Below are 18,183 nucleotides of genomic sequence, written 5' to 3'. Positions count from 1 at the left end.
ATGCCCCATCTCCCTGCTTTTTGTTTCAGTTCTAATAAGATTTATTTGGGCTTTCCTTTGGAGACTTAATATTGTACTTTTCACCCTTAGACGCATTGCAGGGGGCAGCTAGGTGGTGCAGTGGATAAAGTACCGGCCCTGAATTCAGGAGGACCTGAGTTCAAATCCGACCTCAGACACTTAACACTTATTAGCTGTGTAACCCTGGGCAAGTCACTTAAACCCAATTGCCTCACCCAAAAAAAAAAAAAAGATGCATTGCATACCTTTAATAGCTACAGTTGCAAATAAACTTACAGCTCCAGGAGGCATGATCTGGTAGGAAGAAAATAGGAATAGGTGTAGTGATGGGGAGAGGAGCTACAATTTTTTCTATCATATTTCTATCTTTTTTCCTATTCTTCAGATCTCCTCTTTTTCTCTGTTCTTCAGTTTCCCCTCTCTATTTTCTCCTGGCATGTTATCCTACTCTCACAGTTAACTTGTTTTAGGGAAACTGATTATTGGACTAAGTAGGGGATGTGCGAATATTAGCATTTTTACTACGTAAATAAATGAATATCTGATAAATTAATAAAATCATTAAGGTGAAATAAGCAAAGCTAAGAGATGCAAAAGCAAATCCAGAGAGGGAAGCAAATATAACCTTAGAAAATAAAAAAGGGTTGGTTTGTTTGTTTTTTTTAATGGAGAAGATGTTGTATAATGGAAGAAAGATGCAAGCTATTTGGAATTCATCTCACTTAACCCCCACTCTCAATAACGTTAAAATATTAATGTGCTTTGATATATGAATTAAAATATTTAATCTTATATGGATCCTTTCTCTCATCACTGTAAAGACTCCCTTTTGCTTTACATATGACATCATTGTTCATCCCTGCCTTATCATCTCTTGTGAATCTTGTCCAAATAATTTTATAAATCATACATAGAGGATCTTAATGAAAAACATTCTGGAGGTCTATTTTTGTGAATACCAGTGTATCCCTTGTCTTTACATCTTAATCTTTGCTAAATGACTCTCTCACTTACTCTTCCAATCATATACTTCCTGGATAGTGGCTTTTATACCACTTCTTCAGCAAGGGTCATTATTGGCAAAGTGTTCTAACACACTTATATCCATGATCAAATAAAATGATGTATTCAAAGTTCTTTGAAAACCTTAAAACACAAATGGAAATGTGAGCTACAGTTAGTGTTATTATTATTCTTAACTTTTCTCATTCTTCTCATTCTCAATTCATTGGAGTCCTAATAGAAACAGTCCTGTGACTGATTATTATGTTCCTAATGCTCGTTAAAGTTGAATGCTGGACAAAGAGTTGTGCAGTTGAATAAGCTGATTGCTTATTTGCAATTAAACGCTTGGAATGTAAGCTCATCTTCTAGAGGTTAATTGAAAATATCTTAAATACAACTCCAGTAGTCAGTCAGTTAACAAGTATTTATTAGGTACTTACTACATGCTAGATACTGTACTAAGTAATAGGGATACAAAGAAAGGCAAAAAAAAAATCCACAATTCTTACCCTAAATGAATGTACATTCTACTGGGAGCAGAAAAGAAAGGAGAGATGAGATTTTCATTGCATGAAGTTTGGAGATTATGAGTATTCAGTGATATTATTATCATTATAATCATTATTAATATCACTCTTTTCAACTTTTTAAAAGGTTTCATATAGAAACAGTTCTAGAATAAGTCATTATCTTGCTAAATTTTTTAAAAAATTTTTTATGTTCTATGGAGCATCACACAGGTGGATAAAATTAATGCTTTTGCAAAAGTATTGGTATATAAATTCATCTTCTGTAGACTCACTGAAAATATTCTCAGGATATTGTAATAGATATGATCATGGAGATGATATATACCTCATCCTATTGCCAGATGGTTTTTATTTCTCCTTCTAGACCTCCCTTTTGAAATCTTCCCATTCTACATCAAACTCTCATTAGGAATATTTAGTATGATTACATCTATTAAAATAGTCTTTCATTTTTATGGAGAAGTTGTTTGGGGTGATGCTCCAATTCAACTACAACTTATTTAATTATCAAGAATGTTTTGAGGTTATATTTACAGGGCTTTCATCTGTTAGTTTATGATGTATAATTCTAGCCACAAATCTAGTATTTGGTAGGTGCAAAATGTGTGTAGACTACACTAATGTATTGCATAGTTTTGCCATCTTCTGGTGTAATCTACTTTGTTCAATAACCCTGAACTAATTAAAGATAATGCTTCAGGGGCAGCTAGATGGTGCAGTGGGTAGAGCTCCGGCCCTGGATTCAGGAGGACCTGAGTTCAAATCCGGCCTCAGACACTTAACACTTACTAGCTGTGTGACTCTGGGCAAGTCACTTAACCCCAATTGCCTCACAAAAAATAAATTAATTAAATTAAAAAAAAAGATAATCCTTCAGTAATCCCCAGTGTCAATGACTTGATCTTGAATTACTATCATGATTTCATTTCTATAAACGAATTTCCTCTACATATATTGCCATTTGGATAATCCACAATTATTATTCTTTGAAGATCATGGTGGCATGCCTTAAAATATAACATTTATATTAATGCACTGTTTATTACATCATTTTAACAAAGTCTCTTGCTTTCATTTAGGGCCTGAAGGAGCTCTTTTTGAGCACTCAGTAGAAACACCACTTGTCAGAGCAGACCCATTTCAAGACCTCAGGTAAGAATATCACTATAAAAATAAGTAGATCTTCAAGACAATACACATGGTCACAGATGCTCTAAAATGAGTTGCTAGTCATTAATGACTTTGTACTGTTTTTTATCATTATTTTTATTATTAGTTTTTAATGAATTTTCTATCATAGCCCACTGAAATTCAGCAGACATCAATAACCTTCCTGCCTCCAAAAAAGAAAGGAAGGAAGGAAGGAAGGAAGGAAGGAAGGAAGGAAGGAAGGAAGGAAGGAAGGAAGGAAGGAAGGAAGGAAGGAAGGAAGGAAGGAAGGAAGGAAGGAAGGAAGGAAGGAAGGAAGGAAAGAAGGAAGGAAGGAAAGAAGGAAGGAAGGAAGGAAGGAAGGAAGGAAGGAAGGAAGGAAGGAAGGAAGGAAGGAAGGAAGGAAGGAAGGAAGGAAGGAAGGAAGGAAGGAAGGAAGGAAGGAAGGGGGAGCATATAAACTAGAAGTCTAGTGTGAGTATTTATTCTGCAATATAGACTCCAGAAAGCAGATGTGATTAAAGAGAATGTTTGGAATTGACTTGGCTGCATATTATGGTGTATACTTAGATAAAATCTTTGGGTGTGGAATTATCAGGTGGTAAATGGCTCTTTACCAGCAGAGTTCTGACATCCATAGAGAAACAAGATAATGCTAGGTACTTCAAAGTTTTGCTTTACCTATCTGTGTCTATTTTAAATGGACAGTTTGTGCTTCAACAACTATAAGCATAATCATTCATTTCACCAAATATTTTGCTTCCACACATTTTGCATTTTATACCAAAAAAACCAAGCTCAGCCTGAACAGTTTGATATATTTTCATGTCTTTATTCACAGTTACTATTGCTAACTATATTAACCTCCATCTTATTCCCCACCTTGATATTTACTCTATTTTCTATCTTCTTTCACCCTATCCCTCCTCAAAAGTGTTTTGCTTTTCACTGTGCCCTCCCCCAATCTGTCCTCCCTTCCTTTGCCTCTCCCCTTCCTTATCCCCTTTCCCTCCCACTTTCTCTCAGGGCAAAATATATTACTATACCCACTTGAGTATGTATGTTATTCCCTCTTTGAGCCAATTTTGATGAGAGTAAAGCTCACTCACTCCCCCATTCCTTCCCCATCTTCCCCTCCACTGCATAAGCTTTTCCTTGTTTTCTTTTATGTGAGCTACTTTACCACCTTCCACCTCTCCCTTTCCCTTTCTTCCAGTGCATTCTTCTTACCCCTTAACTTTATTTTAAAGATGTCATCATGGGTCATCTAGGTGACACAGTGGACAAAGCACCAGCCCTGGACCCAGGAGGCCCTGAGTCCAAATCCAGACCCAGACATAAGCCACCTCACCCTGCCTGTCCCACAAAAAATTAAGATAAACAAAAAATAAATGCTTTACAGATATCATGCCTTCATATTCAATTCACACCTGTGCCTGCTGTCTTAAGTATATTCCTTTCAGCTGCCCTAATACTAAGAAAGTTCTTAGGAGTTAGAAGTATGATTTTCCCATGTAGGAATATAATAAATTTAACCTTTTAATATACCTCATGATTTCTTTTTCATGTTTATCTTTCTATGCTTCTCTAGGGTCTTGTATTTGAAAGTCAAATTTTCTATTCAGTTCAATTCTTTTCATCACAAATGCCTGAAAATCCTCTTTTTCATTGAAGTACCATTTTTTCCCTGAAAGATTATACTCAGTTTTGCTGGGTAGGTAATCCTTGGTTGTAGTTGCAGTTCCTTTGCCATCTGGAATATCATATTCCATGCCCTCTAGTCCTTTAATGTAGAAGCTGCTAGATCTTGTGTTATCCTGAATGTAGCTCCACAGTATTTTAATTCCTTTTTTCTAGCTCATTGCAATATTTTCTCCTTGACCTGGGATCTCTGGAATTTGGTTATAATATGCCTGGAAGTTTTCCTTTTGGGATCTGTTTCTGGAGGTGACCAGTGGATTCTTTCAATTTCTATTATACCTTCTGCTTCTAGAATATCAGGGCAATTTTCCATAACAATTTCTTGAAATATAATGTCTAAGCTCTTATTTTGGTCATGGTTTTCAGGTAGTCCAGTGCTTTTCAAATTATCTTTCCTGGATCTATTTTCCAGGTCAGCTGTTTTTCCAAGGAGATATTTCATATTGTCCTCTATTTTTTTTGTCCTCTATTTTTTTATTCATTTGGATTTGCTGTATTGAGTCTTGATATCTCATAAAGTCATTTCCTCTACCTCTCCAACTTTTCCCTCTACTTCTCTTACTTTCTCTTCAAAGTCATTTTCTAGTGCTTCCATGGCCTGAAATCAATTCATATTTTTCTTGGAAGCTTTGGATATAGGGGCTTTGACTTTGTTATTATCTTCTTCTGAGGGTGTATTTTGATCTACCTTGCCACCAAAGAAGCTTTTAATGGTCTACTGATTTCTCTGCCTTCTCATCTTAACCACCTATTTCTTGGCTTTTAACTCCTTCTTAATGTGTAGTGCTGCTTCCAGGATGCACTGACTACAGGAGGTCCCAGGGAGTATGATTAGGCTCGTTTTCAGCCCACCTGGCCTGTAAGTAACCATGGCCTGCTTTTCCTTTAACCTGGAAGCAGAAGTCTGATTGAAATCTGATTCTCTATGGTCAGAAGTTTGGCATGCCTGTGCCCCTTCCCCAGTGGGCTGCTGCCACTTGAGTCTACTTACTGGTTCAGAATATGGGCCCTCTGCCTTAGCTCTATCAGAGACTGCATCTAGTCCCCACCCTCCCCCCCCCCCCCGGCCAACCACTGGACCCCCTTACCAGGTCTGTGAGCCAAGTTTCAGGAGAAGCCACTGGCACTGAAGATTCTGAGGCTCTGGAGGCATGGCCTGCCTAGGACTGGATCTGTGCTACGAGCTGAGCTCCTCTCTCACCCTGAACAGCAGATGATCACAGTCACCTAATTAAGCCATCTTTAGCTAGAAAGTAGTCTCACTCTGTTCTTTTGGGGGTTATGCTGCTTCAGGAGTTGTCTTATGGCATTATTTTTGGAAGTATGTGGACAGGTTTGTAGGAAGCACAAGAGTCACAGCCTTTCCTCCTCCATCTTGTCTCTGCCCCAAGATTGCTCATCCATTGTCAGAGGCATGCATATCTGGTACTCCTTCAAGAGCGTATTCCTGCTGTCCCAGAGGAACAAACCTCAGAAGGGACGGCCAGGCCGGCGAGTTCAAGTTCTATCTGCACCCTCTCCTAGACAAGGCAGGTCCCTAGAAGTGGGAACTGGGAGGACAGCCCCCCAGGCAAACCAGTTTTCTCAAACATGGACAAGACTGAGTGCCAGCATAGAGACACCAAAGCGCTACCCCAAGCAAAAAAACAAAACTGATCATTCAGAGCTGCTACTGCTGCTGCTATTGCTGCTGTTTCTGCTTCCTTCCTCCTCTCACTGAGCATGTCAAGGTTTGGGTTCGTGCATTTCCTCCTCCATTTTTTCTCCCCTGTAAGTGATCTCCCTCTCCCTCACAATGTGATGTGGCCAAAATCACAAAGGGAGGGAGACCCGCTCAAAATAGCTTGGGAGTAGCAGCCCAGGCTGTAAAAGGGGGTGATTGAGATCAAGACCTGCCTGACAGCGGGGAAGGGGGGGAAGGAAATACTAAATTTTCTCATTTAAATTAATGCACAAAGCTCCCCTGCTTCCCCTACAAAAACAAAATTCACCAATCCACCACCTCCCAGCCCCCAGCCCTTTTCCCCAGTCTTTCCAAATGTTAATGTTACCAGGAGCCCATTGCAGCTGAAGAGAGAGGAGAGATGCTGATTTCACCAGACAAAGGCTTGATATATCCTTCATCTATCTTAATTTATGTAATGGCCCCTTAGAAAGAAAGAATAGTACCATTTATTTAAGGTAGATACATAGAAAGTTAAATCCAAACTAATCATCTAAGACCATAGGTTTTAGAGTTAGTGGGGACCTCAGAGATATTTTCCTGTGAAATTGAGGGGAATACTCTGGGCATAGGATGCTTGAATTTCAGCAAGATTTTATTGGGGATGGCAGGGAGGGTTAAGTGACTTGCCCAGGGTCACACAGCTAGTAAGTGTCAAAGGTCTGAGACTGGATTTGAACTCAGGTCCTCCTGAATCCAGGGCTGGTGCTTTATCCACTGCGTGACCTAGCTGCCCCAAATTTCAGCAATATTTTTTTACAAAGGCTCCATTTATGGAAAAGATATTGGCAAAGATGACACTAGAGTGAGGTAGATTCAGAACTGACTGGCCAGAGTCGTGGTCTTAATGGGTCAAGGCCACACAGAACAGAAGTCTTTAGACAAATCCTCTTGGGCTATGGATGGATGACCAGAACCCTCTTCTATTCACCATGTACCTGAGGGGTGGTATAGATAGCATGTTTGTCAGATCATCAGGGGAAATACATTTGGTTGGGATAGCCAACACAAAACTTGAGAGAATTGGAATTCAAAAAGATTTCAAAAGGCTAGACAAATGGGATTCATCTGTCAAGATTAAGATTAATGATGAGCAAAAGGAAAGAAAAGAAAAGAAAAGGAAGGAGGGAAGGAAGGAAGGAAGGAAGGAAGGAAGGAAGGAAGGAAGGAAGGAAGGAAGGAAGGAAGGAAGGAAGGAAGGAAGGAAGGAAGGAAGGAAGGAAGGAAGGAAGGAAGGAAGGAAGGAAGGAAGAAAGAAAGAAAGAAAGAAAGAAAGAAAGAAAGAAAGAAAGAAAGAAAGAAAGAAAGAGAGAAAGGTGGATGGAGTGATCGACAGAGTCAAGAAGACCCAAGTTCACATGCTGCCTCAGACACTTAATTAGTTTTGTGACCCTGGGCAAGTCACTTAACCTCTCAACCTTAGTTTTATCGTATATACAATAAGAGTAATAATAGGAGTGACTTCACACAGTTGTTATTAGGATAAAAAGAGATGATATATCTCCTTGTACAAACATTAAAGAACCATATAAATGTTAGCTATTGTCATTCTTATTATTACATTCAGTTCAGGGGATCGAATCTTAGGAAGAAATAGACAAGTCAAAGCACATTCATGAGAGGGTGACAAAGATGTTGAAGATACTTGAGACCATACTCTGTAAGAGCAGTTCTCAAGTATTTTGCTTTTGATATCCCTTTATCAGCTTAAATGTTATTGAGTACCTCCCAAAGAGCTTTGTTTGTGTAGCTTACAACTAACAACATTTATCATGTTGGAAATCAAAACATCTTAATATTATTATAATGATTGTTTTGACTTCATAGTTATCCCCTACAAAGATCTCAGGGACTCCTTGCGGTACCTGGGCTGTACTTTGGCAATGGATACTCATTGAGGATTGGTGGAAGGATTTGGTAATGTTTAAAAGGAAGGGAAGCTGGGGGGAGTTGGAGAGTATTGATAACTGTTTTCAAAGTATTTTAAATGGGGGTGGGGGCATCTAGGCAGTACAGTGGATAAGGCATTTGCCCTGGTTTTAGGAGGACCTGAGTTCAAATCCAGCCTCAGACACTTGACACTTACTAGATGTGTGACCCTGGACAAGTCACTTAACTCTCATTGCCCCATAAAAATACCGTATTTGAAATGGCTATCACGGGAAAGAGGGACTCAGTTTTTGCTATTAGATCCAAAGAGCCTTGCTCCATTGCTAGAAATAATGGAAGAAAGCTACAAAGAGACAGATTTCAGCTCCATATAAGAAAAATATCTAGCATGGAAACAAGTAAATCAATTCAATGAACATATAAAGCATATGCAAAATAATTTTGTAATTAAATTCAAATCCTTGATAGGAATCTGAGAGGTAGAGATTTTGACCAATGGAGATATTTCTGCCTCTGCTTAAAGGGCTATCTTCAGGAGAACAACTACGTGGCACAGTGGATAAAGCACCGGCCCTGGATTCAGGAGGACCTGAGTTCTAATGCAGCCTCAGACACTTGACACTTACTAGCTATGTGACCCTGGGCAAGTCACTTAACCCTCATTGCCCCAGAAGAAAAGGGCTATCTTCAGGGATATGGGAAAAGGATTCCTGATTAGGGATGCATTAAACTAGACAAATTCTGAAGTTTCTTCTACCTCCTTCAAGTGACCTGATTGATGAAGCTAAATGGTTAGAACTGGGATCTGATCTCAGGTCCTCCAAATCCAAAACTAGTGAGTGATCATTCTGCTCCACAACAGTGCCACCTTATGATGGGAACATAAGGAATGTTATGAGAAAATGTGGTATTGTGTATCTACCTTTATGAAGGAAAACGTATGTCATGTCTTGATGACTCTCTCACACTACAATTTTTTTTTTTTTTAGTGAGGCAATTGGGGTTAAGTGACTTGCCCAGGGTCACACAGCTAGTAAGTGTTAAGTGTCTGAGGCTCAGGTACTCCTGACTCCAGGGCCAGTGCTCTATCCACTGAGCCACCTAACTGCCCCCTCACACTACAATTTATAGTGACAAAGCACTGGCTTGTATAATAGTCACCAAAACCCCCATTAGAGACCTTCTCTAACTTGTATAGCTTTGTATTTATTCTTTCAATGTCTTGTCTTCCCCAGTGGAATGTAAGGTCCTTGAGGCTGGTGGCTATTTCAGTTTTCTTTTCTGAATCCCTAGCATCTAGCATAGTCCAGCACATGGTAAGCATTTAAATATTTGTCTAGTTGGATTGAATTTTTTGTTGCTCTGTCCAGTATTCCTAACCATTTCTGAGTTTAAAGTTTCACTGAGATGATGTAATTTATTTTTACATCATAGCCACTCAATGTGGTTTAGTAAGCTTAAAACAATAACGAGCTTTTAAAAAATAGTTAATATTCTTTCTAATGGTCCTCATAAAGTGAAGGTACAAAGAAAGAGCTTTGAACTTTGAGTTAGGCAAATCTAAAGTTGAAATCATGCTTCAGATGGTTACTGTTTGACCTGGGCAATTCCCATAACTGCTCTGAGCATTAGTTTCTTTTTTCTATAAAATGAGGACAACAGTAGCACTTACCTTAGACAGTTGTTGTAAAGACCAAATAAAATAATGTATAAAAATTCATTTCAAAGCTTAAATCACTATGGAAAAATTGTTTGTTATTAATGAGGATTTTCATCTAAAGATGTTATTTTTCCTCTGAGAAATAAGGCCGCTAGCTTCTGTTCATAGTCAACACTAACATTCTGTGTTGTTGTTAAGTAGTTTTCAGTCCTGTCTGACTCTTCATGACCTCATTTTCTTGGAAAAGATACTGGAGTGCTTTGTCATTTCCTCTACAATTCATTTTACAGATGAGGAAACTGATGCAAACAGGGCTAAGTGACCTGCCCAGGGTCACACAGCTAGTAAGTTTCTGAGGCCAGATTTGAACTCAGGAAGGTATGTCTTTTGGACTCCAGTCACAGCACTCTATCCACCATTCCACTTAGTTGCCCGTTCTGTACATAGTCATTAAATGAGATATAGATTTCCAGTGGCAAAATCAATCCTCCATTGAAGACTGAATGAGAATGATGCACTGCTTCAAACCACATTGTTTTGAGGCACTGAACCCAGAAGTACCAATCTTGGCTACTCAAATGGTCAGTACGTAGTCTTCATAAGCCATGCACACTAAACATATAGAATTATTTATTTAGATTAATTCTGCCACAACAAATATAAATCCAAGCTAAATAATTTTCTTAGATTTGTTTAAATAGGCTTTATGAGCATAAATCTCCATTGGTCAGAATAAATCATTTTTATTGCTGCCAGCCCTAAGCAATAACCAAAAACATGGATAGCATTTTATGATTTAAGTTCAAAGAGAAGGAAGGGTGTGACCTTCAGATTTTTGTTAAGTTTTTTTTGTGTGTGTGTGGCAACCAAATTATTAACTCTAATAACTCCCATTCTCAGAGCTTCCATTGGGCCTCTTTCAAAGTGTTATTATACTACATTATTCTTACTAAGTTGAATTGTTGAGACATATGAGAAAACTCTAAAATACAATCATGCAATTATTGATTTTCAGATCATAATTTTAATGACCCATATCTATAACTTATATTTTTGCAGTTTTCTATGAACTGCATCTCCAGCCTTTGGGAATTTTACTAAGCTTGGATAAGGCCAATGGCACCATGTATTGTTTCCCTGGAGGAGTTCAGCCTCCAAAGTTCTTCTGGGGAGTTCTTACCACTGGATCAGAAGATAAATGTCCTCCAGATTCATTCTAAGCAAGATGTGGTGGATCATTGTCTTCTCTCCAGAAAGTTTGTTCATGAATCATCACTGTGCCCTGGGTCTGAGCACTCAAACATCATTCTCCCCTCTGGTTGGCTGGGGGGGAAAACAAACAAACAAAAAGTTAAACCTTAGCAGCTGAAGAATCTTTCTTCAGTTCATGCTTGACTATTTGGGCATAGTAATGACTGTTCTGTTTTATCTTCTTGAAATTCTATTTCTTCCCTGGAAATTAGGAGATTTCATCAATGAGATCTGTATGAAACTCAATTTCAATTTCACAACTAGGCCTTTATTCATGCTTTCAAATATAATTGGGGTTCATAATGAATTGGGTTCATGGAACTTCTAAGAGAGTTTCTCTCCTTTTGTTCTTTCAGATATGTTGAATATGAATAATTATTATCCATGTCCATGAAAACTAGGTTTTATTTTTCTTTCTCTTTTGCCAGTCAGTTTTGAGAGGCAAAAACATAACTCCTAATTAGTAATGAGTTTTATCTTTTACTAGGCTCTTTTTCCAAATGCTTTTAATATTGTATCTTCTGGCATTTAGTTTTTTCACCACCATTCTGAAATGCTAAGGAAACTCGGGCTCACAACTGCAGTATTATCTGTTTACTGATCCTTTCCATTTGTTTATCTTCATTTTCCCCTTCAGATTTCTAAGTATCACACAAATAAGATTTAGCAGCTGTTTCACTTGGAAAAGTATCTTCAGTAAATTGTTCTATCCCAAGAGATAGAACACTGGGCAAAATGGAGATTTCCCTCATTTAGTTTTTTTTCCCCATTAATGGGAGCAGCTTTTCATAATAAGAATGGAGATCAATGATGCTCCATTTTGTTCAGTGAGCATCAGGAAGACAGAAAGAAGTCATGATCACTGCAGTGAAAATGGAAAATAGCACATATCTACTCCAAATATGGCACTTCTCTCTCTTCCTGGCCATCGCTACCATCCATGATGAAATGACTGTCATCTTTTTACAATGAATCCACTTTACATTCATTAGGAGCGAGAAAGTAAAGCTGGAACTCTACAGAGCCATAGATGTGGCTTGCATTCCTATCACTGCTACACCTGACATCTTACATACAGTTAATCTTTCTCTTACTTTTAGGGCTGAATTGTACTTGGACATTTCAGAAACTCAGACAAGTTTATGCCACAAATCTGCATTTTTAGTTGCTCTAATCTAATACACCTTTCAAAATGGTGGAATCATTTCTCATTTGTATATTCCTCACACTAAAAATGAAATTGTAAAACAACATTTTTCCAAATTGTGTTCCAGGGAACCATGTGGTTCCATTCAATGTGAATAGATAAAAATCAGGTGAGCAAGTTTTGATGCTAGTGATAATTACCTGAGGATGGGAGGAGGAAGGAAGGTGTCCTTTTCCCTGAGTCTGAAGAAGGGAAAGAAAGAAAACACTGCATATGGTAGAAGTAAAGCACACTAACAAGAATGGGTGTTATCAGTATGCTTTATTGAAGCAGCAGGGAACAGGAGGGGCTGGGCAGAAGTAATGAGAAAAATGGAATAATGAGCAAAAGTCTAGCTATACATAAAAGACACAACTATAGGCAAACTTGGGGAAGGCAAGCTGGAGTGGAAGATCATATGAACTGAGGGCAGAAACATCATCTTACCCATGAACAATGTTAAACCCTTTAAAAAGCTAGCCTAGGAGATTTCCAAGTCACCTAGTTGGATAGGAATAGGGTTACTGTAAGCAGACTTGCAAGCACCTGTTGCCAGAAAACTATGCAGTTATTTAAAGGGAAAGATCACTGACTGAAGACTGAGAACCTAGCCTGAAGTCTTAATTCTTCCACTTACTAGCATTTTGACCTCAGCTGAGTTACTAAAGTCATATATTTGGTGAATGAGTTGGACTAAATGATCACTGTTATCTCTTTTAGTTAGAATCCTATGATTTCCTTGACCAATAGCAGCTCAGTACTATTATGGTGTGCATCAAAAATATTTGGTCCATGTGGCAACTTTTCAGTATGAAATCAAGCTTAATTTCCCCTGCTTTGCTTGAAAATGTCCTTGATCCTTCTTTGTCACAGTTGTATCCCATAACCCAAAGCCCAAAAGTGTTTTGTAGACAAATTAGAAAATTTAGAAAAATTTTATGGGTAATATGCTCATTCTTCTAATATAGCCTCTTTTTTTGCCATTTTCTGAGAGAGACATATAGGATCGTGAATGTTAAAGGAATAAAGGACCTTAGAGAACAACTCCAATTCAAACCCCTTATTTAAAAATGAGAAAACCTAGTAACTTGTCCAAGGTCACAAGCCCAGAATTGCAGAAATAGGCGGGGGGGGGGGGCGGCGGAGGCCTTAGTGGCCACATGGTCCTACCTCTACAATACACCCAAAAAGAGGTTATCCAAATTTTATTTGGAAAATACCAAGTAAGGAGGAACCGACTACCTGTGAAGGCAGCCCATTTGCCATTTGTATAGCTCAAACTGAGTATATCAGGAGCAGGACCAGAATCATTGCCTTCTGACTTAATCAATGAGCCTTTTTTATGTAGCTACTATATAGCAAGGCTTGTATCTTTGCTAGTGATACAGCGACAAAAAGGTAGCATTGCTTGTGCTCAAGAATATTGTAGTCTAATGGGAAGGTCAACATGGATGTATATAAGTATATATAAATCTTTATTGTTATTTGGTACCTTGGGGAAGGCATGATCATTTTCCCTTCTCAAATATCCTGATTGACTTTAAATATCTACCCTTGAATTATATCACTCAGTCCCAAAGGGGAAGAATTATAAATACCACTTTGATCCTCTCATATATACTTATGTTTCAGTTCACATGATGGTTATTTGAGTACGTGATGTATCCCTACATACACATTTTAAAGTTCCATAACAGCAAGCCTGTCTTATTCATCTACCTATCCTTCAAGGCCAAGAAAAAAGTGGGACTCAACATAGGAAATACTTAATTAATATTTGCTGAGTCAAATTTTATTCAACCAAAGCACGATCCCATAGAAGTGCATTAAAGGGAAAGGGCAGTCTAGCACTATTCCTTCCAGAAGCATGATACGCCATTCTGCTAGACACTGTTCCACTTCATACTCTGATAGCCTTTAAATTCATACAAATTATTCTTGCCTACCCTTTAGTACAAAAAAAAAAAGTTTCCTTCTTCTTTGAAAATGTGCATGACCTGTTTAAATCCATAGGGAATTTAAAGGCATCTGCTAGACTTTTGTAAGACAGTGGGGCACAGTAAGAATGCTAATGGACCCTAAACTTTAGAAAGGAGCAAAGTGTCACTGTAATATAGTAAAAATTTATGGCATACTATGTTGTATTATAGGATAATTAAAGTCATTTGGAAGAGATAGCTGTGCTAGAAGCATCTGTGACATGCCAGATTCAATCATATTCACTGAGAACTCTGTCTTTTTTTAATTACCTTGAGAGTCAGCACATTATAAAATTGAGGTCATCACCAAGGCCTCCATTTAAGGAACTTTGCTTATCATTTTGCATCACGATTGTCAATCTTAGAGTTGAAAGTTCCTTTTTAGTTCTTTCTATCCCGTTCTCTAAAATATTTAGCCTTTTCTGTGCTTAAGTGACCAAAGGAAGAAGGAGGAGGAGGAGGAGGAGGAGGAGGAGGAGGAGGAAGGAGAATACTAAAATACTGAAACTTCCTATTAGCTAAAAATAAATAAATAAAGGCTGGGTTTTTAACATCCATATTTGAATGTGCATATAAAGAATATTAATATACATCCTATGTTTTATACCCTTGCTTTTTGTTTGTTTTGTCTTGTTCTGTGGGGCAATGAGGGTTAAGTAACTTGCCCAGGGTCACACAGCTCAAGTGTGTGAGGCCGAATTTAAACGCAGGTCTTCCTGAATCCAGGGCCGGTGCTTTATCCACTGCACCACCTACCTTCCTCCTATACCCTTACTTTTATCAATCAAAAGATCTGAACTGAATATTTAATTAGATGATTAGATAATTTGCTAGTAAGCAAAAGGAAATTTACACATCACAAAGGAATCCTTTTCTGTCGTTTTATTCACTGCTATGATGTCTGAATGTCTGAATTTCTGAACTAAGTGAAGGCATTGTCATCATGTAAGGTGGCTGACTTGGAGAACTGCTGAAGTTAAGGCAAGCAAACTAAGTCATAAGTAACTGTACTATTTGCCCATCTGCATGAATCGTTGTGGTTGCAGAGTTCAGATTCAAGGAGGATAGACACTATAAACTGCAATAAGTGGAAAATAAATACTTCCAACTTGAGATGTGGTTATGCAAGTTATGTTAGGTTAATTGAATACCTCACTTGTTAATCGTATATTTATAGCCATTTATTTTATCTGAAAAACAGGCCAGTGTGAAAGTTAATTTCTCCCTGTGGCATTCTGCGGAAATAAACTTTAGTAATTTGGGAACTGCACTATATTCCTGGAACATCAGGAAAACACTGCACAGGCATTAAAATGGGCAATGAGTTGTATCAGGGAGCACTTTCTCCAAGGACATTTGAAGAGCACATAGAAACTAAAAGAAAAAAATAGAAACCTAAATGCATTACTTGATTTGTGAGTCAAAGAATACAGGCTGAGGTTACAGGGCTAAAGCAAAGCAGAACAAATATATACGTATATACTTCATTGACTGTGATTTCATCTTTGTGGCTACTCCCTTTACCCACACATGTTACTCAAAAGAATGTCTACATAAGGCAGCTAGATGGTGCAGTGGATAGAGCACCTGGCCTGGTGTCAGAAAGACATGAGTTCAAATTTGGCCTTAGATACTTACTAGCTGTGTGACCCTGGGCAAGTCACTTAACTCCTGTTTGTAACCCCCTCCATTTCCTCATCTGTAAAATGAGGATAATAATAGCACCTACCTTGCAGAGTTGTTTTAAGGATCAAATGAGATAATAATTATAAGGCATGTGTGCCTTATACATGTTTAATATAATACATGCACTATGCCTGGCATATAGTAAGTGCTATATAAATATTAGTTATTATTATTATTATTATTATGCCCTTCACCCACACAAATTACTTAGTAGGACATCTTCATGAGACAGCAAGATGGCACAATGGATAGAGTTGGGCTTGGACTCAAGAAAAGCTGAGTTCAAATACAACAGCCTCGGACACTTCCTACATGTTGGACCTTAGGCAATTCACTTAACTGCTATTTGCCTCAGTTACCTCATCTATAAAATGAGAATAGTAATAGCACCTACCTTCCAGGGTTGTTGTGAAGGTTATTAGTAGTAGTATAAATAATAACAATCTGATAATGGTGAATCTTTCTAAACTTACATATACTGGTTCCTAAATGACAGATATGCATTCCATCACCAAGGCTATGCCTGAGGCCTTTCCATCTTGGTAAGGACTGGCACTTAGTCTTTAAGAACCCAACTTAGGGGACAGCTAGGTGGCGCAGTGGCTAAAGCACCAGCCCTGGATTCAGGAGTACCTGAGTTCAAATCCGGCCTCAGACGCTTAACACTTACTAGCTGTGTGACCCTGGGCAAGTCACTTAACCCTCATTGCCCCACCAAAAAAAAAAAAAAAAAAGAAAGAACCCAAGCTCACCACTATGCCACATTAGAGCATCCAAGTTAGACTTTAGTCCTATTCTGTGGGTATGATAAGAATATGCATAAATTTATTGTAAGCTGACACATAGATTCTTAGATCTATGGAAACATTTCAGAGGCCATTTAGTCTAATACCCACATCTGAAGCACGAACCCCTTCCAGAGTATCCCTGATAAGTAATTTTAGCCTATTCTTGAAGACTGATAGTAATGAGGAATAACACTGCCATCTCCACATGATGCTGTCTGCTCTCTGGCCTTTCTTTTACTAACCCTTCCATCTCAACCTAGATTTCTGCCCCCAAATCTGTCAGTTGTAATAGTTGTTCTTATCTTGCCAAGTCATGGGGCATTCCTGCTTGCCCCTTTCCAATATCCCTCATGGGCTATCTTCCCCATTAGAATACAAGTTCCTAGAAGGCAGAGACCATCTCGCTTATTTGTATTTGTATCCGTAGTAAAGTGCACACGGTAAATGCTTGATAATTACTTTAACTCTCCATCCCCTAATATACCAGTCAGTTTATTGTGAGGTAGCTCATTCTATTTGAGAACACCTCTAATTGCTAAGAGCTGAGATCTTCAATGCCTAGTTCTGTCCTCTGGAGCCAAGCAGAAGCCTTCTTCTCTATGGTAGTCTTTCAGTCATTGACGGATAGTGATCATGTCCCATTGTTCCTCCCCCAAGCTAAACACCCCATATTCTGCAGCTGATCTTCCTAATGTATGCATTCACATCACTTTATTATCCAAGTTGCTATCCCTGAATGTATTTCAGTTTGTTTACGTTGTATTTCAGTTTGTTTATGTAACCAAACAAACTGCCTCTGACTGAACTCTAAATATGGTCTTTACGTGGCATATTACAACAAATGTTGTTTTGCACCTATGTATTTTTAATTTCTGCAGTCCAATTATTGCTTTATTTGGTTCCCATATCACTCTATTCACTAATTGATCTTACAATCCAAGGTCTTTTGCACATAAACTGCTATTTAATCACATTTTCCCCAACTTATGCTTATGCAATTGATTCTTGTTTGTTTGTTTGTTTGTTTATTGAGGGTTAAGTAAATTGCCCAGGGTCACATAGGTAGTAAGTGTCACATGTCTGAGGCCACATTTGAACTCAGGTCCTCCTGAATCCAGGACTGGTGCTTTGTCCACTACGCCACCTAAGCTGCCCTGAAATTGATTTTTTAAACCTAAATACATGATTTTATATTTATCTCTATAGACTTAGCTGATCATACCAGAAGATTTTGGATCATGATTCCTTCATTTAACATGTTAGCTATGCCCCCCACCATTTCCTTTAAATATAAATGGAATAATAATGAATCATTTAAAACAAATATTTCTTGAGTAAGAGAAAGTACAAACTCCGAAATTAGATTTGTCCTCATGCTATATGTCTTGATTCCTTATTCATATTGTGTAATTTAAGATTCTAAATGTGGATTCTAATCTGTTCCCCCAGTTTGGGGGAAACTGACTAAAAATCACTGATAAAACGAGTTTAGGTTTTTAAGGGTTTATTGGAAAATAGAAAGAAAAAGATTGAGAACAGAATTCTAACAGCCTGGCATTCCTATCTTTCCTCAAATTTCCTGTGAAGTGCTCTGCCGCCACCACCATCAAGTCA

The 18,183-nt window shown here is 38.2% G+C and overlaps 1 protein-coding gene across 4 annotated transcripts in view; it reads left to right on the top strand.

Moving 5' to 3' along the window:
• Positions 1 to 18,183, top strand: part of SGCG (sarcoglycan gamma) — a 331,776-nt gene that overhangs the window by 258,816 nt on the left and 54,777 nt on the right. For all 4 annotated transcript variants that reach the window (XM_043991638.1, XM_043991637.1, XM_043991639.1 and 1 more), the window contains exon 6: positions 2,636 to 2,708. In XM_043991638.1, the coding sequence (XP_043847573.1) occupies positions 2,636 to 2,708 (73 nt within the window). The remainder of the gene's footprint in view (positions 1 to 2,635; positions 2,709 to 18,183) is intronic.

The sequence above is a fragment of the Dromiciops gliroides genome, chromosome 3 (genome assembly GCF_019393635.1).
Source record: "Dromiciops gliroides isolate mDroGli1 chromosome 3, mDroGli1.pri, whole genome shotgun sequence".
NCBI classification, from domain to species: Eukaryota; Metazoa; Chordata; class Mammalia; order Microbiotheria; family Microbiotheriidae; genus Dromiciops; species Dromiciops gliroides.
Note: the sequence above shows the minus strand (reverse complement) of the source record. Positions and strands in the feature narration are given on the sequence as shown.